The sequence below is a fragment of the Manis javanica genome, chromosome 3 (genome assembly GCF_040802235.1).
Source record: "Manis javanica isolate MJ-LG chromosome 3, MJ_LKY, whole genome shotgun sequence".
Classification (NCBI taxonomy): Eukaryota; Metazoa; Chordata; class Mammalia; order Pholidota; family Manidae; genus Manis; species Manis javanica.
This window is the reverse complement of record NC_133158.1, coordinates 54884952-54905699: the sequence shown is the minus strand read 5'-3', so window position 1 is coordinate 54905699 and position 20748 is coordinate 54884952. Positions and strand designations below refer to the sequence as shown.

Below are 20748 nucleotides of genomic sequence, written 5' to 3'. Positions count from 1 at the left end.
CCTTTAAAAAAATCTGATGTTTTCCTCATAAGATTTTTTGGATATTTGTAATCTATAGTATTGACTATTTCCCCACTGAGCAATTTATTTCTGTGTTTTCAAAGAAAGCTCAAGGAAATGTTTACATGGCAGCAAGACACTGCTGAACACCGCTGTGGAATAGGGTTCTGTTCTCATGGAACTTGCAGTGGGATGGGAGAAGCACAGGATAACTTAGCAGAGAAACAGTTAAAAGTGCTGGTGACTGCTGCTCCTCGTGGTGGTGGTGGGATAGCTGCTTCTCACTGGGTGGTGGGAGAATCACCTATTGAGGTGATTCTGATTTCTGAACTAAAGTCTGTATGAGCCAAATAGAGTGGGGTTCAGAAGAGCATGCCATTACTTTTTGTTTCCAAGATAGATACAATAAATGATTGCAGTGTTGATATTGATTTTCTGTTTCGACAGAACAGACACTTAAAACTTGAATGAATTGATTTGCCATTAAATAATTTTTCTTTCTACCCCACATTCCAGAATTTGTCACAAACACCAGTGCTTAGAGAACTACTAAAAGAAGTAAAAATGTCTGGAACAATTGTAAAAATTGAGCCACCTGATTTGGCACTAACAGTATGTACTTAAAATTTTTCTTTCTAATTAGTAGTTTTCTTCTCTGAATATTTACACTCGATTTTAAAGAATTGATGCTCACTTTTACCTTTTTTGTTTGATTTGGTTTTAGGCTACCAAGTTAAACATTTTCAGGGTAAAAGAAATTATAAGGGGCTTTGCATTTATTTGATCTGTGTATGCCATGTTCTGCTGTGCTCTAGTGTTTGTCTTCCTTCTTAGGAATGTTGTTGGCATTTATGAACTCTGAGGCATGCATTATTATCTTTAACATTTTTTAAGATGACTTAAATACTGTGTAGCCAAATGAATTTTACCTTATCCATTTTTATTAATTACATTTGTGCTGTGGTTCTTTTGGTTCCACAGTAAACAATTCTTCACAAAACAGAAACTACACCTTTGGGTGTGCATTTTGAACTTTTAAATGGGACAGCTCTGTCAGGAACACTGGCGATGTAGACTACATTTTGGTAAAATAAATGATTCCAAAATTTGACTGAAGACAGTAATTTTTATTCCCACATTCAGGAACCCTTAGAAATAAACCTTGAGCCTCCAGGCCCTCTTACTTTAGCCATGAGCCATTTTCTTAATGAGATGCAAGAGACCAAAAAGGGAATCGTGACACCTAAAGAACTCTTTTCTCAGGTCTGTAAAAAGTGAGTATCTGCTTTGATTATGCTTTCCGTGCATCAGTAAGATGCTGAGAAACAATATGAAAAAATTTATATCATTAGAGGCAACCCAGTACATATATTAAAGCATGGTTTATTTCACTTGGATTAAAAAATGTGAACTTTATGTGAAGATTAAATCTGCCAAGGGTGGTGTTGAACTAAACAGAAATTTTGAGAAACTAGAATATGCTGAGATTTGGAATATGATCCTAAGATTTTGTACAAATTGTTTCATATTTAGTAGACTCATCATCACTTTTCTTTCTTTGATTTCTTTCTTTCCTTTTTTCCTGTAGAGCAGTGCGGTTTAAAGGCTATCAGCAACAAGACAGCCAGGAGCTACTTCGCTATTTACTGGATGGAATGAGAGCAGAAGAACACCAAGTTAGCATATTTTGACCAGTGTATTTTCTAATCTCATCTTCATTAGCTTGTCTGTCATTTGATGTCTTTAAGGGCTTTTAAAGCAATGAAAACTAGTTATTGAGGCCATCATATTTTAAACCTTTTTTCTATACTGGCCTTTTATATTTTAATCATTAGAATGAAGAGAATTAGAAATGATTCTCCTTTTCTTGATGCTCTATTTACTTAATATTTATAGCATTATTATCCTTAAAGAGTTTATTGCCTCTACCAGGAGAGCTAAAAAGTACTGGAAAATGTTTCTTCCCAAACTATTCCTGGTTGCAGGGCACCCTTAAATTCTTGGAGTTTGATTTAACACAGCTGTTTGAATCTGGGAAGTATTTTCATTTTTGAGTCCGGGGACATTTGTTGCATTTTTAACAAATTAACAAATTTTTTGTTAGTTGCTGGGATGTAATGTGTTTGGGGATATGAATATAATTAATAATAGTAATAACTGATAAAAACTAATACTTATTTTGCTCTTATTTTATGTCAAGCACTGTTCTCAGTATTGTATATGAATTACCCTACTTAGTCCTCAGGACCAGTTTATGAGGTTGATGATGTTACCATTTTCTTACACCATAGATTCTGCATCTAGGGTGTAGAGAAATTCAGCACGTGGGTCATGGTCACCCAGTAGTGATGTCCCTATAGCTCTCATTTAACCATTCTGTTTCTAGGACATATTTCAGGGGTCTTTCAAAGGAGGTGGGCATGTTCTGAAAAGCTCTCGTTTGAATAGGTTAAAATCTTGAAATGATAAGACAGTGCGTTCATTTAAAAGGTAGTGATTGATTTATAAGTGTAGTTCTTTTTAACTCCTTGAATTAATTTTGAAAATGTGATTTTAGAAATAATAACTTAAATTAAAAGTTTGGGGAGCTCATTCTTAATGGCTTTCTTGACTTTATTAGATTTTTTCTAAGGAAAATAACTGTAAAATTTAAGATTCAATAATATATATATCAATTTTATTACTTTTAGAGAGTGAGTAAAGGAATTCTGAAAGCATTTGGTAATTCTACTGAAAAATTGGATGAAGAACTAAAAAATAAAGTTAAAGGTAATGTCTGGCTTTTTGAACTAAAACACTATACTTGAATTCTGCTGTACCTTAGCACAAATTGCTGGCATATGTATTTCAAATCCATAGTTACTAACATATAATTTCTTTTTATCACTGCTGACTTAAAAAAATTATTCACAACTCCAAAGGTGGACAGGTTAGAAAAAATGACCTGTAGTTGGGTTCTTTTTATGCAATATTGTGAAATTTGTAAAGATGTAAGATGACATCACAATTTTTCAAAAGCTTGTATTTCTAATTAACAGTGATAGTATGTGAATGACACTTGTCTGTGTGAGTTGTCAGTAGCTGATTTATTAATCTTAGAGCCAACTGTTATTTTGTATAGCATTTAAAAACTTAGTACAGTTTTGTCCAATACTTTCTGTGATGATGGAACTCTTCTATATCTGTGCTGTCCAATATAGTCACCACTAGCCACATCTGGCTATTGAGTCCTTGAAATGTGACTGGTCCAACTGAGGGGCTAATTTTTATTTTTATTAAATTTAAGTGGCCACAAGTGACTAGTGACTACTCTATTTTGAAGCAGAGTTTAGAATCAACACATAGCAGCTGTTTGCCTCCTTGGTGTCCTTGAGGGTCTGGCCAGTAACAGAGATCATGCGTGCTGGCACTTTGTGTTATAAAATGTGTTTCTGTATAAATGGACACCTATCATTTGAGTAAGGCTTATAAATTTCATGTATTTAGAAAACTGGGTGACCAGCTGGCAAAGTTACATCACTTTATTCTAAACTTGCCAAGATTATTTTTGGGAACATAGAAAAATAAAAGGAGGATTTTTATCTGAAATGTTTTCCTGAGGTTTTTTTTGGTTTGGTTTTGATTTTAAATAGAGTTTAGTCTTAAGAGTTCATAAAACAAGTTACATGCAGTCTCTCCCTGTTGCTAAATATTAGAATGTTAGAGCTAGAAGTGAGCTAGAATATCATCCAGCCTAGCTCAATCTGCTCATTTAAAAGTGGAGATACTGATATATAGAAAGTCTCACTGACTTGCACGATTTACTTTCCACTGACTAGAGCTTGGATAAGAACTTTTTTCTGTTTTCTAAGATGTGATTATGTTACATTATGTTATGCTCAAAAGTGTTATATATACTGCTGACTGTATAGCATAAACGTAAGAGTATGGTAATTATGAATAGTGGAGAACAAGTCTATGGGATAGGAAATTAAAAATAAAATTTTAGGGTGAGGTAAGTAGTTTTAACTTACTTAACTAATTATATAAAGGTAATTGGTCAACTTTTTTTCTCCTTATAGATTATGAAAAAAAAAAAGCAGTACCAAGTTTTGTGGACCGCATCTTTGGTGGTGAACTAACTAGTACAATAATGTGTGATGAATGCAGAACTGTAAGTAGATGTAGTGTGGACTGGATTTATTCATTGATATTAATGGTGTATAGTTTATCAATTGTTTCTTTCAAAAACAAATGTCTATTTTTATAAGATGGTCTTTGCAAACATGCAAATATGCATAATTATTCTCTTGAATTGTGATCACTTCATATACCTGGACAAAGTTACTTTAACATTTTAATTTATTTTCCCAAAGTTCTCAATACTGTGTAATTTTTCATTTTCTTAAGACTTTATTTTAAACCTTAGTTTCCCCCTGCTCCACTATGCTGATTGTACCATATAATGTTTAAAGTGAATCTTTTACTTCCTCTTACATTTTCTTTTTTGGTTGGTTAAGGTCTCCTTGGTTCATGAATCTTTCCTTGATTTGTCTCTGCCAGTTTTAGATGATCAGGTAAGACTTACGGAGTTTATTTTATTTAAGTAGGTTTTTTTTCCCCAGTGTTAGATTTTATGGAGGAAGCCTGTCACCTTTCTCAAATTTGTATATTACTAGCCCTTGGAGAAGTTTTTCTTAATGTATTTGAGATAAAAGAATTTTAAAGATTTGAGTAAAGAATAGGGTAATTGCTTTTTTTTTTTTTTTAAAAAAAGAGGATGGTGTATCTGGAATTCTTTATAATTAACTTCATTAGTATACATTCAGGAAAGTATTTTCTTCATATTTAAAGTTACTATTCATTTTCATTACTTAAGACTAACCACAAATCCCTTGCAGTCTTAAGTTCATAAATGTTAATATAGATTCTCTTAGTTTTAAGCCACACTAATCTGGTCCCTATCAAATAGTAATAGAAAAAAAGAACGTGTTACGGATATTGAATAGGCCATTATTATGAATTAGGGTCCTTTAATCATTGTTACTTACTGATTAAAGTCTCACCAAACTTACTTTATTACCTCTTTCTCTACAACTATCATTTACATGCAAAGAAAGAAGAATAAACAGGATACCTGTAGTAGAACATTCCCATGTAAATGACTTGCAAAAAGAAAGTGCATTTAGAAATGGACATAATTAAAGCACGATATAGCATGTATCTAATACAGTTGATTATATTCCCATCTATGATACTTGCATGTGAAGTTGTCTTCTTTACTGTTTTGTTTGTTTGTTTGCTTGTTTTCTCAATATGTGAAGATTGCTTGCTAGTATTTGAGCTGAATTAATTTATCCTGGATACATTTTCAAACATTGTAGAAAATAAATTTAGTGTAAAACAGGAGTAGAAAAATATTTTGGTAACATGAAATCTCTTCACCAAGCAGCAGTTGTAAAACTTTATTTTGGGCCTATATTTTCTCCATGTTTTAAGAGTGGTAAGAAAAGTATTAATGATAAAAATCTGAAAAAGTCAATGGAGGATGAAGATAAAGACAGTGAGGAAGAAAATGATAACGACAGGTACATAAAAGAGAGAAATGATATTCCTTCAGGAACGAGTAAGCACTTACAGAAAAAAGCCAAGAAGCAAGCCAAGAAGCAAGCGAAGGTGAGCAGACAGGAAGAATGCCATGCTCCCTGATGTGTAGTTTCTGTTGTTGAGTTTGAAGTTGGAACCATTGGTATGTGTGTCTGTGACTTTGCATAAAAAAAACTTTCCTTTCGCAGTTAGAGACCTAGCTCACTTGTCTGCAGGGAAATTGCTTTAAGTAAATGCGAAAAAAAGGTGCTTTTTCCCCCAGTCCTGCATACTTACAACAACTTAAAAAAAAAAAGTTTCATTGATATACAATCTTATGAAGGTTTCAGATGAACAGCATTCACCCATATTATCAAGTTCTCACCCCGCCCCCATTGCACTCACTATCTATCAGTGCAGTAAGATGCTATAGAGTCATTACTTGTCTTCTCTGTGCTGTACTGTCTTCCCCGTGACCTAACCTATGTTGTGTTTGCTGATTATGTTGCCCCTTAATCCCCTTATCCTTCCGTCCCCACCCACACTTGCCACCCACTTTCCCTTTGGTAACCATTAGTCCCTTCTTGGAGTCTGTGAGTCTGTGGCTGTTTGAACCTTCAGTTTTGCTTTGTTGTTATGTGCCACAAATGAGTGAAATCATTTGGTGTTTGTCTTTCTTAACCTGGCTTATTTCACTGAGCATAATACCCTCTAGCTCCCATGTTGTTGCAAATGATAGGATTTGTTTTCTTTTTATGGCTGAATAATATTTCATTGTGTATATGTATCACATCTTCTTTATCCATTCATCTATTATTGATGGACACTTAGGTTGCTTCCATATCTTGGCTGCATATGGCTGCATATGTCTTTTTGAATCTGGGATCTTGTTTTCTTTGGGTAAATTCCTAGGAGTGGAATTCCTGGGTCAAATGGTATTTCTACTTTTGGTTTTTTGAGGAACCTCCATACTGATTTCCACAATGATTGAACTAATTTACATTCTCACCAACAGTGTAGGAAGGTTCCCCTTTCTCCACATCCTCTCCAGCATTTGTTGTTGCTTGTCTGTTGGATGTTGGCCATCCTAACTGGTGTGAGGTGATACCTCATTGTGGTTTTAACTTGTATTTCTCTGATGATCACTGATGTGGAGCATCTTTTCATGTGCCTGTTGGCCATTTGAATTTCTTCTTTGGAGAAGTGTCTGTTCAGATCCTCTGCCCATTTTTTAATTGGCTTATTTGTGTCTTGGGGTTGAGGTATGTGAGTTCTTTATACATTTTTGATGTTAACACCTTATTGGATAAGTTATCTACAAAAATATTCTCCCATACTGTAGGATGTTGTTTTGTTCTGCTGATGGTGTCCTTTGCTGTACAGAAGCTTTTTAGCTTGATGTAGTCCCATTTCTTCAGTTTTTATTTTATTTCCCTTGCCTGAGGAGATGCATTCAGGAAAAAGTTGCTCATATTTATATTCAAGAGATTTTTGCCTATGTTGTCTTCTAACAGTTTTATGGTTTCATGACTTACATTCAGGTCTTTGATCCATTTCAAATTTACTTTTGTGTGTGGGGTTAGACAGTAATCTAGTTTCATTCTCTTGCATGTAGCTGTCCAGTTTTGCCAACACCAGTTGTTGAAGAGGCTGTCATTTCCCCATTGTATGTCCATGGCTCCTTTATTGTACATTAATTAAACATATATCAGTGGGTTTATATCTGGATTTTCTATTCTGTTCCATTGATTTATGGGTCTGTTCTTGTGCCAGTACCAAATTGTCTTGATTACTGTGGCTCTGTAGTAGAGCTTTAAGTTATAGTGCATAATCCCCCCAGCTTTATTCTTCCATCTTAGGATTGCTTTGGCTATTTGGGGTCTTTTGTGGTTTCATATGAATTTTAGAACTACTTGTTCTAGTTTGTTGAAGAATGCTGTTGGTATTTTCATAGGGATTGTTTTGAATCTGTACATTGCTTTAGGCAGGATGGCCATTTTGACAATGTTAATTATTCCTATCCATGAGCATGGGATGTATTTCCATTTATCAGTGTCTTCTTTAAATTCTCTCATGAGTGTTTTATAGTTTTCAGAGTATAGTCTTTCACCACCTTGGTTAGGTTTATTCCTAGGTATATTATTCTTTTTGAGGCAATTGTAGATGGAGTTGTTTTCCTGATTTCTCTTTCTGCTGGTTCATTGTTAGTATGTAGAAATGCAGCAGATTTCTGTGTATTAATTTTTATCATGCAACTTTGCTGAATTTAATTATTACTTTTAGTAGTCTTTTGGTGGATTCTTTAGGGTTTTCTGTGTACAATATCATGTCATATACAAACAGTGATAGTTTAACTTCTTCCTTACGAATCTGGATGCCTTTTATTTTTTGTGTTGTCTCATTGCTGTAGCTAGGACCTCCAATACTATGTTGAATAACAGTGGTGATAGTGGGCATTCCTTGTCTTGTTCCTGATCTTAGAGGAAAAGCTTTCAGCTTCTTGCTGTTAAGTATGATGTTGGCTGTGGGTTTGTCATATGTGGCCTTTATTATGTTGAGGTACTTGCCCTCTGTACCCATTTTGTTGCGAGGTTTGATCATGAATGTTGTTGAATTTTGTCAAATGCTTTTTCAGCTTCTATGGAGACGACCATATGATTTTTGTCCTTTTTGTTGATGTGATGTATGATGTTGATGGATTTTTGAATATTGTACCATCGTTGCATCCCTTAAATCCCACTTGGTCATGATGGATGATCTTTTTGCTGTATTTTTGAATTCAGTTTGCTAGTATTTTGCTCAGTATTTTTGCATCTATGTTCATGAGGGATATTGGTCTCTAGTTTTCTTTTTTTTGTGGTGTCTTTGCCAGGTTTTGGTATTAGAGTGATGCTGGCCTCATAGAATGAGTTTGGAAGTATTCCCTTCTCTTCTGCTTTTTGGAAAACTTTTGAGGATAGGTATTAGCTCCTCTTTAAATGTTTGATAAAATTTAGCAGTGAAATCGTCTGGTCCAGGAGTTTTGTTCTTAGGTAGTTTTTTTATTACCGGTTTGATATCATTGCCGGTAATTGGTCTGTTCAGATTTTCTGTTTCCTCCTCGGTCAGTCTTGGAAGGTTGTATTTTTCTAGAAAGTTTTCCATTTCTTGTAGGTTATCCAATTTCTTGGCATATAATTTTTATAGTATTCTCTAATAATTTTTATATTTCTGTGGTGTCTGTAGTGATTCTTCCTTTTTCATTTCTGATTCTGTTTATTTGTATAGACTTTTTTTCTTGGTAAGTCTGGCTAGGGGTTTCTCTCTTATATGTTCTCAAGGAACCAGCTCCTGGTTTCATTTGTCCTTTTGATTGTTTTATTCTTTTCAATTTCATTTATTTCTGCTCTGATTTTTATTATGTCCCTACTTCTACTGACTTTGGGCCTCACTTGTTGTTTTTCTAGTTTCATTAATTGTGAGTTTAGAGTGTTGGAGATTGTTCTTGTTTCTTGAGGTAAGCCTGTACTGCTGTATACTTTCCTCTTAGAACTGCCTTCACTGTATTCCACAGGTTTTGGGCTGTTGTTTTTATTTGTCTCCATATATTGCTTGATTTTTTGTTTTAATTTGTTCATCGATCCATTGATTATTTAGGTGCATGTTGTTAAGCCTCCATGTGTATGTGAGCTTTTTTTTCCTTGCATAATTTGTTTCTAGTTTCATATCTTTGTGGCCTGAGAAGCTGTTTGGTATAATTTCAATCTTTTTAAATTTATTGAGGCTCTTTTTGTGGCCTAGTATGTGATCTATTCTGGAAAATGTTTTATGTGCACTTGAGAAGAATGTATCCTGTTGTTTTTGAGGGGAGTGTTCTGTAGACATTTATTAGGTCCATCTGTTCTAATACATTGTCAGTGCCTCTGTCTCCTTATCTATTTTGTGTCTGGTTGATATATCTTTTGGTGTGAATGGTGTGTTGAATTCTCCTAAGATGAATGTGTTGCATTCTATTTCCTCCTTTAATTCTGTTAGTATTTGTTTTGCATGTTTAGGTGATCCTATATTGGGTGCATAGGTATTTATAATGGTTATATCCTTTTGTTGGACCCCTTTATCATTCTGGAATGTCCCCCTTTGTTTTGAAATCTATTTTGTCTGACTTAAATACTGCTACTCCTGCTTTTTTCTCCCTATTATTTGCACGAAATACCTTTTTCCATCCCTTCACTTTTATTTTGTGTATGTCTTTGGGTTTGAAGTGAGTCTCTTATAGGAAGCATATAGATAGGTATTGTTTTTTTAATCCATTCTCTTACTCTGTGTCTTTTGATTGGTGCATTCAGTCCATTTAGGGTGATTATCAATAGGTAAGTACTTTTTCCAATTGTAGGTTTTAGATTTGTGGTTACCAGAGGTTCAAGGGCACCTTCCTTACTATTTAACATTTTGTCTTAACTTGCCTAGTACGGTATTTCAAACACAATCTAAAGGTTCTTTTTTTTTTCCTCCCTTGTTTTTCTTCCTTGTCCATACTTTATATATTAGGTGTCCTATCCTGTACTTTGTGTATTCCTTGACTAACTTTGTGAGTAGTTGATTTAATTTTGTATTTGTTTAGTAATTAATTGGTCTAGTTCCTTTACTGTCATTTATGGTGGCAGCTACTAGGCCTTAAGAGCACTTCTGTCTAGAGCAGCCCCTTTAAGATATACTATCGAGAAAGGTTGGTAGTGGTGAAATCCCTCAACTTTTGCTTAGCTGGAAATTGTTTAATGCCTGCTTCAGATTTAAATGGGAATATTTTCAGGTGGAATATTGATTGGAGGTACTTCTGTTTCATTGCATTAAATATATCATGCCACTCCCTTCTGGCCTGTAAGGTTTCTGCTGAGAAGTCTGCTAATAGCCTGATAGGGTTTTCTTTTTAAGTGATCTTTTTTTCTCTCTTTGGCTTCTTTGAATATTTTCTCCTTGTACTTGATCTTTGCCATTTTAATTATTATATGTCTTGGTATTGTCTTCCGAGGGTCGCTTGTGTTGGAAGATCTGTGTGCTTCTATGGTCTGAGAGACTTATTTCCTTCCCCAGATTGGGATGTTTTCAATAATTATTTCCTCACAGAGACTTTCTATCCCTTTATCTCTCTCTCCTTCTTCTGGAACCCTAATAATACAAATAGTGTTCTGTTTGGATTGGTTACATAGCAATCTTTTTATTCTTTCATTCCTAGAGATTCTTTTTTCTCTCTGTCCCTCAGCTTCTTTGTATTCCTGTTCTCTAATTTCTATTTCTTTTACTGTCTCCTCTACTTCATCTAATCTGCTTTTAAATCCCTCCATTGTATGTTTCATTTCAGATACTGTAATTTTCAAAGTTTCTCTTTGTTGATGTCCTCCCTGAGATCTTGAATATTTTTCTGTAGCTCTGTGAGCATGCTTATGACTTTTAATATGACATCTTTATCTAAAAGTTTGGTGATTTCAGTTTCACCAAGCCCTCTTTCTGGTGTTTTTTCTTGTAATTTTGTTTGGACCAAATGCCTTTGCTGCTTTATTTTTTTAGTGTTTCCTATGGAGTAATAACTTTGTGTAGGCAGTGCTCTCTAGGGTGCAGAAGCTCTACTCTCTGGGACTGCCATGTGCCTGTGGCAATGGCGTGGGTCATAGTTGAGTGGAACTGGGACCTGTCAGTAGAAAAGAGCTCAGCTGGGAGGGTTTCCTGCCTTCTCAGCTGTAATGCCTGCCTCCACTGCCAGGCTATTTGCTGTGTGCACAGGGAAGAGCCTCTGTGCTATACTCCTGTAAGCTGCCTTGGGTGGGGCCACTCTCTGGCTGCTCTGATGCAATGAGGGGGTGGCAGGTGAGTGGGAGGGCGACTGCTGGAAGCAGCAGAAGGCTGTGTACCACAGTGGGGGACCTCAAGGCTGTGTTGCCAGCTAGGGGAGTGGAGCGTCTGAAGCTCCTGAGTGTTCCCAACCTACTGGGCTGAGCATGTTGGATAGGTTTCTCCTGAGCAGTGAGCTCTGTGTAATCTTTGTCCCTTTAGTGTCCCTATAACTGCTGGGAAGTCCTTCAAACTGCCCACCTTTCTTTTGTCCCAGCGTGGCTGGTTGTGTGCATACCTGTTCTCTACAAGCGGCTAGAATCTCAGTCTGAGTGTTCTGCCTGTCATTGCTTTCCAACCCCACTAATCTCCAGAGCATCCTGTAATGTGGGTTCATGCTCCTGGAGCAGATCTTCAAGGCTGGGTGTTCAGCATTCCTTGGCTTCTCTTACTTACGCACTTTGTTTTTCTTCTTGCCTGTGGGCTGGGGCAGCGAGAGAGCTTGGGTCCCACCGGATTTTGGCTTTGCTACTTTACCTTTTTCTGTGCGGTCTTCTTTTTTTCTCTTGATGTAGGCAGTCTGTTCTGCAGTCTTCAGTTGCTTTTTCAGGATTAGTTGTATTTGCTATATTTTTGTGTGGAAGTTTCTGTTTTTCTCATGCTGCTGTCTTTTTTCCGAGTCTACTTACAACAACTTAATTTAAAAAAGTTCATTTTTAACAATGTTTTGAGTTATTAATATGTTGACATTCAAAAAGTCAAAAATATGTAAAGTAGTACAGTAAAACTCCCCCTCCACTCCTTTTTATGATATAGACAATCACTTTCATTAGGCTCTTATATGTTCTGTTGGAATTTCTTTTGGAAAATATGACCAAATACAAATATGGGGTCTTGTTTTTCCTTCCTTTTAAAAATTATACAGTGTTCTGTGGCTTTTTTGTTTTTTCTGTTTCTAGTTAGATTCTTGGAGATTTTTCTGTTTTAGGACACAAGAATTCTTTTTTTAACAGCTGTATAGTAATCTGTTCTATAGATGTACCATGGTTTATTTAAGCATTTTTCTATTGGTTTAAGTGGTTTGTAGTCTTTCACTATAATGGCAGTGAATAACCCTATACATATGTCATACATAGGGTACATTTTGAGAAGAGGGGCATTTGAAGTTTTAATAAATATCACCTAATTGCCCTCCACAAAGATTGTACCAATTCATATTCCCACCAGTAACACAGGAGACTTCCTATTTCTCCTTATCCTTGACAGCAGTGTGTTATCAAGCTTGGGGATTTCTGGATGGAAAATATGTCAGTGCGACTTTATTTTCCATTTATTTCAATGTAAGTGAAATAAACATGTTTTAGTGTTTAAGAGCCATTTATATTTCTTTTTGAAGTATTTACTTATAACCTTTCTCCACTTTTCTTATACATGTACCTCTATTTTTATCTTTAACACATCATAAGATTTGTGTCTTGTGTTCTGTATACTGTCCTCAGCTTTCTGGTATTACAGATTAGCCTCACCAGGGACTCTCCTTTCAATTACAAAAACAATGCTAATCCCTTGAGTCTTAAAGCATTACAGTAACAGGAATCTTGATGAAATGCATTTTTCTCTTCTACTTGGAAATAGGCTGCAAAGGGCAAAGAAGGCAACTTTACGGGAAAAAAATCCTTCACTGTCATGTATTTGTGTTGCTTCTTTGTTTCTGCTCTGATCTTTGGACATTTGTTTCCTGAAATATTTTGCTCTATCCCTCTGTCCAAAGCAGTTCTATATTTTGCATTCTTGAGTTTTCCATTTGTTTTCTCCTCTGGGACCCACTAATGGTAACTCACATGGACACACCCCTTCCTAGTGCATGTGTAGTCAGTCTCATCTCATGTGTAGTGCTTGGCTGCTTGGGTCCAGTAGTCTTACTTTCTCCCTTGGTCACATCTCTTAGAACGGAGACCATGTCTTGCACATTTTTATTTGCTCCAGTGTGGTAATTTGATGATTGGTTATTGGTTTATTCCTGCTAATCTGTTGTATAGATGTACCATCGTTTATTTAAGCATTTTTCTATTGGTTTTATTTAATTAAAAGAGAATTAACTCTCTTATAATTTATTTCATCTTTGATAGTTAAAAGAACTTTTAGGAAGAGAATTCTTGGGAGTATATTCTTCCTTATTAACATACTTATTTTTTACTGAAAAGCAAGAAAACATGATGTGGTATATGTACACTCTTTCTCTTTTTTTTTTTTTAACACAGAACCAACGAAGGCAACAAAAAATTCAAGGAAAAGTTCTTCATTTAAATGATATCTGTACCATTGACCATCCTGAAGATAATGAATATGAGGTTGAAATGTCACTTCAGGGAGAAGGGGATATTAAATCCAACCATAGTTTACAAGAGGAAGTTATACATAAAGAATATTGTGTTATTAATCAGAGGGATTTGAATGGCCGAGAAAAAATGATAGAAACTGTAAATGACAATCAAAAATCCACAGAGGAAGTAGATATGAAAAATGTCAATATAGATAATAATTTGGAGGTTTTGGCATTTTTTCCCACTGAATGTACTCAGAATTTAAATGGCACCTACTTGAAGGAAGGGAACAATGGAGAAGTGGACATTTCCAGTGGTTTCAAAAACCTTAACTTGAATGCTGTTCTTCAACCTGATGAAATAGATATAGAGATTCTGAGTGACAGTCATACTCCTGGGACCAAGTCATATGAGGTTGTAAATGAGGACCCAGAAACTGCTTTCTGTACTCTTGCAAACAGGGAAGATTTCAATACTGATGAGTGTTCGGTACAACATTGTTTATATCAGTTCACCCGAAATGAGAAACTTCGAGATGCAAATAAACTGCTTTGTGAAGTATGCACCCGGAGACAGTGTAATGGACCAAAGGCAAATATAAAAGGTATTTAGATTCTCTTACAGAAAGTATGTAAAATGTTCAGGGGCATATTTTGCTCCGCATAGGTGGAGTACTCCTATTTTAATTGTATCTGGATTTGGACAGCATCAGTAAGTTCCCTCTTTTGTATAAATATTTTAATAGATAAGCAGTACTTCATTCAAGTGGCTAGTAAGTACTGTGGAATCCCAACAGCAGTTAAAGTGGGACATCTTGCTCTCCAACACCTCTCCCTGTGGGTAAAGCACCCTCCTAGGATGTTATCACTGCAGGGTCCTTCCACATAGTGGCTGTTACTTTGTATCCTCAATTTCCTATCATCATTTGTGATGGCTCTCATCTCCTCTGCACCCAGGAAGCCACAAAAATTCATCAGTGTATTAAGGTGACATGGCTGTCACAAAGTATTGGGAGGACAGGGTTTTCTTAAAGTCTCCCCTCAGATATGGAACAGAAAGATACTGATAATTCCATTCTCCCCCTTTTTCTTTTGTGGTTGGGTAAGTGGGACAGGGAGAGATCATGGATTCCTAAGGATTCTTACTAGAATTGTTAAAACATTTAAAAAGTCTAGCTTTTTATTTACATGTTGAAATAAAAAGTGAATTGTGTCGATTTTATAACAATCCTGTTGGCTTTAGAGCAGGCATAAACCTATGGTCTACAGCCCAAATTTGGCTTGTTGCTACCTGTTTCTGCATGATCTTTGAGCTAAAAATGTTTATTGGTGAATATTCAAAAATGATTTGATGGTAGAGAATACTAACTTTGAATCCCAGTTATTAGGTGTTATCTTGAAAATAATACCATATTTCTCTTCAGTATACTACAGTCATATTCAATTATTATATATTTTGAATTAAGTCAGTAAAAATTTCCAATACCTACAAAATATCCTTGATTTTTTCCTGTTGGTCCACAGAGCCTAAAATATTCATCTCGTTCTTTGTAGAAAATTTACTGGTCCTTGCTTTAGATGTTTGAAATGATTTTATAGCAAATCTCAGTGCTTTAGAGGTCTAAAATGATTTTCACATTGCTAAAATTTCTTCTTTTAGGTGAAAGAAAACATGTTTACACCAATGCCAAAAAGCAGATGCTAATTTCTCTTGCTCCTCCTGTTCTCACTCTTCATTTTAAGAGATTTCAGCAGGTACCCCCTTGTTTGTTACCCAAAATTTAAGTATTTAACACCTGTTTTATATGTTAATTATGCCAACATATTACTGTATTTCTTTGATTTTCTGTTGTATCTTAATTCTAACTTGAGAGTAGAAAAGTGAAGAAATGTTTATAGGTAAGAGAAAAGATTTGATGGAGAAGGTGGAAGAGAAATTAAGGCACAATCCTTCTTTAGTTGTACTAGTATTCATGTTAATCTTTTTAGTAATATTAGCAATCTTACTTTAATCTTTATTTCAGGTGATAAAAAAGACCAGTTTACTAGCTGTATCTCACACTTAAGAAATTTAGTGATGTTTTTGTTTTGTGTGTATTATCTTATTTTTATTGATATAAAGACATTGATACCTTGGATTTTCATCATTTTGTTGACCCTGTCTTGAAGACTTTTGCTATAAGCTGGGCAAGTTTTAAACTCAGTTCCAAATTTCATTTCCAAAGTACCTTTAGAATGCTTTTCTGCCTTTGGTCGGTATGGGCTTGTCTAATTGGGTGGGTCTCTATGCACAATTCACTAAGCTCCAGTAGGGAGTGAGGCAGTGTGCTTCACAGAAGCTATTTTGCTATAGCATGTTTTAAGCACTCAAAACCTGTGGTCTAATCTGGCCTTTCTGGGTAGCTAAAGCAGAAAGACTGAGAATTTTCTCACGGGAGCAGCTTTCTTAATGTGTTAGTACATGTGTTGTGCATGGACTTAGCAAAAACAAACCAACTTGGAGTCAGTGACCACGAAGAATACAAAGATTGAACTAGGATTTGGATGTTAATGTTCTTTTGGGCATTGGAGTAAGACCACAGTTTACCTAATGTGTACAGCTTTTCCAGGAAAAGAACTCAATCCATTATCTTTCTTTTTCAGGCCGGTTTTAATCTACGCAAAGTTAACAGACACATAAAGTTTCCAGAAGTCTTAGATTTGGCTCCTTTTTGTACCCTGAAATGTAAGGTATGTGAAAGTGGTCTTTTTGGGAAAGTCCCTTTTAAAGGGAAATTATAGTTTACCAAATACTTCAGTAGCTGCTTACTGAAGTATGAAGTTGTTAAGTACTGAGTAGAGTGGGTTTTTGATCTTTGTTCCCCATCCTTTCAAGGTCTGATGAATAATTTTGAACATTAGGTTATTTCAGTTCAGCATTTTTTTAGACCCTATCATTGTTCAGACATTGTCTTGGTTGGTGAGAGTACCTAACTAAAGGTAAGCAGATATGTTATGGATAATCTTAATTTAGTATGGGTGAGTTTTAATCTTGGTATGCACAGAGCTTGAGTGGTATGCACTTAACCCAGTATGTTGGTGGTTCAGGGAAGCTCCGTGAAGTAGAGCTGCTTCCACTACCAGTTAAAGCAGTAAGTGTTAATGTGATGAGTCAAGAGGAAATGAGTTAGTATATTACCTAGGATACTTGCTGAAGTATACAGGCTGGATTTTAGGAGGAAAAGACTAGTTGTAGAGAAACTAGTTAAAAAGCTATTGAATTCAGTCAACAGATGATGATGGTTTCAACTAGAGCAGGACCAGGGGAGACTGAAAGAATATTCCAGGAGGTAAAATTAACGAGAGTGATAACAGTTGGTTCTGGAAAATGAGGCAGAAGCCTTGAAATGGATTGATGATGGCACAGAAAGAGTTCAACATGATTCCTGGGGTCTGGCTTGAGTGAGTAGGCAGATGGTAGATGAGAGCGCCATAAATTGCGGTAGTAAATACAGGAAGAACAAGTTGGGCAGAGGAGAAAGGACAATGAGTTTCGCTTTGGATACATTGCATTTCAGATATTTTTGAAATATTCATGTGGCTATGTATAAAGTATTTTGATGTACATATGTGAGACCCAGGTTAGGCCTGGAGGTGAAGATTTAGAAGTTAATATGTAAGTGGAGGTTGAAACTATGAGAGGGTAAGAGCCTGTGTGGAGAGCAGGGAAGAGAAAGAGAAGAGATGGTTAATGAGAACTCTGGCGAGTGTCTGGGTAGAAGTGTAGGTAGAAGAGGACACCACCGAGAATCTAATGAATTCCCATGTTGAGGAATTTGGAGAATCAGAGAAGCTATACTGTTGTACTATACTCAGATTTAAAATACTTCATCATGAACATACTGTTATACTTCATGTACAAAATTTGAAATGATGGAAATTCTCCCTACCTCTGAATTAAAAATTCTCCAGGAAGGGTATTTCAGAGCTGGTGGATAGAGTGAATTACTTTTAGGTTATCACAATAGGGTAGGGCCACTTTTGTTGGTAAACAGAAATACCTTTGGTTGGATTAGTTTGAATACAGGGTCATCAAGAATCCATCTTTTGCTTAAAATGCCATTGCCCTGTGTTTAAGCTTCAAGGAAAAGACAAAGCTGCCTCTGTCAGACTGTCAGAGAAAAAGACTACAAAGTATTTTAATGAATTAGACAATATAAAAGACATGGCAAAATTTTCAAGAAATGTTGGTAACTTCAGTGAAGAAATGAAGCTGAGAAAAATGAATGAGAGTATTGGAAATAAAGCATGTAGATATGTTAGAGGCTTTGTTGAAAGGGAAAAGTGGTGGATCATGCAAGGTTTTTTTTAAAAGTCTGGGTTGTCTACAAATCTAAAAGTAGCCTACAAACTCTAAAGGAAATCTCTAAGTTGAAAATATGAAAAAGAGAGATAATTGAGCAAGACCGTGGAGAAGGCTGGAAGGGCTGGGATGAAGACTTAAGTGGAGAATCATCTCTGAACAAGGAGAAGGTGCTTCACCTTCCTGACAGTGGGCAACTTGTAGTTGGGTACGTTGTGTATTTGTCTTAACTTCCTGAAGTGGGAGTTGGTCATCTATAGGAAATAAAGAGTTGGGGGATAAGGACAGGCTAGACGAGTGGTGAAGTTTGGGCCAGTTGCTGTGAAGGACATCTATGGAAGAGGCAGCTAAGAACAAGTTACAAGATGATGCTAACAACAGAGGATTCAGATGACTCAATGAATTACTGATTGGCAGGGTTACATAATTTTGTTTCCTAGCAATAGTGGTAGTCTGGGTGTGGGCTTGGGAATTCAGTGGGGTTCTGTGATGAATTCGATGTGGTGGTAAGGCTGGTGATAGGTGTGAGATTACTTGTAAAAGTGATACATGTCGTCAGGGTTCTCAGCTTCCATGTGCATATGAATCACTGGGGATCAGTAGGTCTGGGTGGGGGCCTGGGATTCTGTGTGTGTAATAAACACTCAGGTAATGCTGCTGTAGCTGTTCCACTATTTTGAATAGTGAAGATAAAAGACTTCATGTGAGAATGGGGCCAGAAGAGGCTTTGTAGGAGGCTGGGAGAAAATGAGGATTGGAGGATTCTGTTAGATGAAAGAGTATAGCTGAGATGAGAATTGGAAGAATAGAAGAATTGTGGACTGAGACTAGAAAATTAGTAAGATTTCTGAGTCAAACAGTTCTGAGTCATGACCAAATCCAGAATATAGTACTGGTTGTGAATTGGCTCTCATGGAATGGCAGTGATATTCCTGTGAAGCTCACTGATGGAAAGTGAAATCCCTAAGAAAGTGGACAGTGATGCCCATTCGGGAAGACTTTTTATAAGAGAACATAAATAGAAGAGTCTGAAGTGGCCCCCAACTTGGAGAATGCCTTTCCCCATTGCCAACCAGCGCTATAGCATATGGGACCTTAAAAGAATAAGCATTCTCCACTCGAGGTGGTTGAGAGCTTACATGTGCTTCTCACCAAATTCTTTGGGGGTTATTTGGAAATGTTAAGGGGTAGTTTTTGGCATGTCTTAATGCTGTACCCTTGCTGTTACAAGCTTACGTTCTGGGCAGGAACTAGAATGTTGTAGTAGTTGAGCTACTTTGGAATTGTTTGATCCCAAGACTCCCAAAGAAACCGGCAAGTTTAGATCCCAATATTCCCAAAGAAACTGCAAGTTTAGTTCATTGATTTAAGTATCTGGGCCAGGAAGCTGATTACGGCAAGTGGCTGCTGGCTTACGGTTCTTCTAGCAGATAAATGGCAGTGGTGACTTTCCAATGAAAACCTAAGTGTGACACTGCTCAGGCTGAGAAGAGCAGTCTAGTTCAGACTCATGATTTCCACATTCTCAGAGTAAAGGTTAGAGACACCCTTTGCATAGTTTAAAATTACCTTGCCAATGGCATTTGTATAAATGGGACTAGAACTAACCTCTGACTTCTATTCCTTTTCAAAGAATGTTGCTGAAGAAAATACAAGGGTACTATATTCCCTGTATGGAGTTGTTGAGCACAGTGGCACCATGAGGTCAGGGCATTATACTGCCTACGCAAAGACAAGAACTGCAAATAGTCATCTCTTTAATCTTGTTCTCCATGGTGATATTCCACAAGGTAGGATGTCTTGGAAAGTACTGGTATTCCGATTATGGCAAAATCAAAAAATAATGACTTTGAATCTTCATTTATATTTAATTTTACATGGTCTCTTGACAGATTTTGAAATGCAGTCAACCAAAGGGCAGTGGTTTCACATCAGCGATTCCCATGTGCAAGCTGTACCTACAACTCAAGTCCTGAATTCACAAGCGTACCTCCTATTTTATGAGAGAATACTATAACAATTTCAAAAAGTACTTTCTCTAGAAACATGTTAATGGCTTTTATAATGGCTGTAATAATAATAATAAAGAGGTAAAGACTAAATCATGTTCACTTAAAATTAAGTACCTGCCAGAAGAAATCATGTTTATTGAAATACTGAAGGAAAAATATACAGTGGTTTTGTACTGTCGTAGTGGTTTTTATTCCTGCTTTCAGTTTCTGGAAAGGATTCTGAATTACTTAAGTCCTCTGTGCTTAAATATGTCTGGGTGGTGGTTCACAACACAACAATAAACTGACTTACCCCCAAAACTTGTTTTCTTACTTGAAGATTTAAAGTTGCATTGACTTAACCCTCCGGTAGGTAACATTTTAGTTTCAGACTGGCTGTGTTAATGTAAAAAGCATAGGTATTTGCTGTTGACAGCAGTATATAATTGAGAGAAACACACATATTAGTAATTCTTCTGATGCCATACAGTATGCATAAGCTGGAGTGTAGGCTTAGCTCTTCACTTACTATATATAGTGATGACCCAAGGTAGATACTCCTGGGACTCCGTAAATATTAGCTACCAGGTCTCCTTAATACCAGCATGCCAGAGAAAGCCTGTGAACTGTCACTAGTAAGTTCGCCAGCCAGTATTTCTGAGCCATATGCGACCCTAAGAGCCTTGGGGAGTCCAAGCCTGTCTAAATTTCCTGTAAGGGTC

At 36.2% G+C, this 20748-nt stretch overlaps 1 protein-coding gene across 6 annotated transcripts in view; it reads left to right on the top strand.

The window, feature by feature from the left end:
* The window catches only part of USP16 (ubiquitin specific peptidase 16), a 34545-nt gene extending 14198 nt beyond the window's left edge, over positions 1-20347 (top strand). For 5 of the 6 annotated variants that reach the window (XM_017680040.3, XM_017680038.3, XM_017680034.3 and 2 more), the window contains 12 exons: positions 517-612; positions 1144-1274; positions 1589-1676; positions 2691-2769; positions 4062-4153; positions 4500-4556; positions 5479-5655; positions 13632-14298; positions 15354-15448; positions 16337-16423; positions 19669-19825; positions 19928-20347. In XM_017680040.3, the coding sequence (XP_017535529.3) occupies positions 517-612; positions 1144-1274; positions 1589-1676; positions 2691-2769; positions 4062-4153; positions 4500-4556; positions 5479-5655; positions 13632-14298; positions 15354-15448; positions 16337-16423; positions 19669-19825; positions 19928-20052 (1851 nt within the window). In that variant the 3' untranslated portion in view covers positions 20053-20347. The remainder of the gene's footprint in view (positions 1-516; positions 613-1143; positions 1275-1588; positions 1677-2690; positions 2770-4061; positions 4154-4499; positions 4557-5478; positions 5656-13631; positions 14299-15353; positions 15449-16336; positions 16424-19668; positions 19826-19927) is intronic. The other variant, XM_073231442.1, reaches the window with a different exon arrangement.
* Positions 20348-20748: the final 401 nt, after the last annotated feature.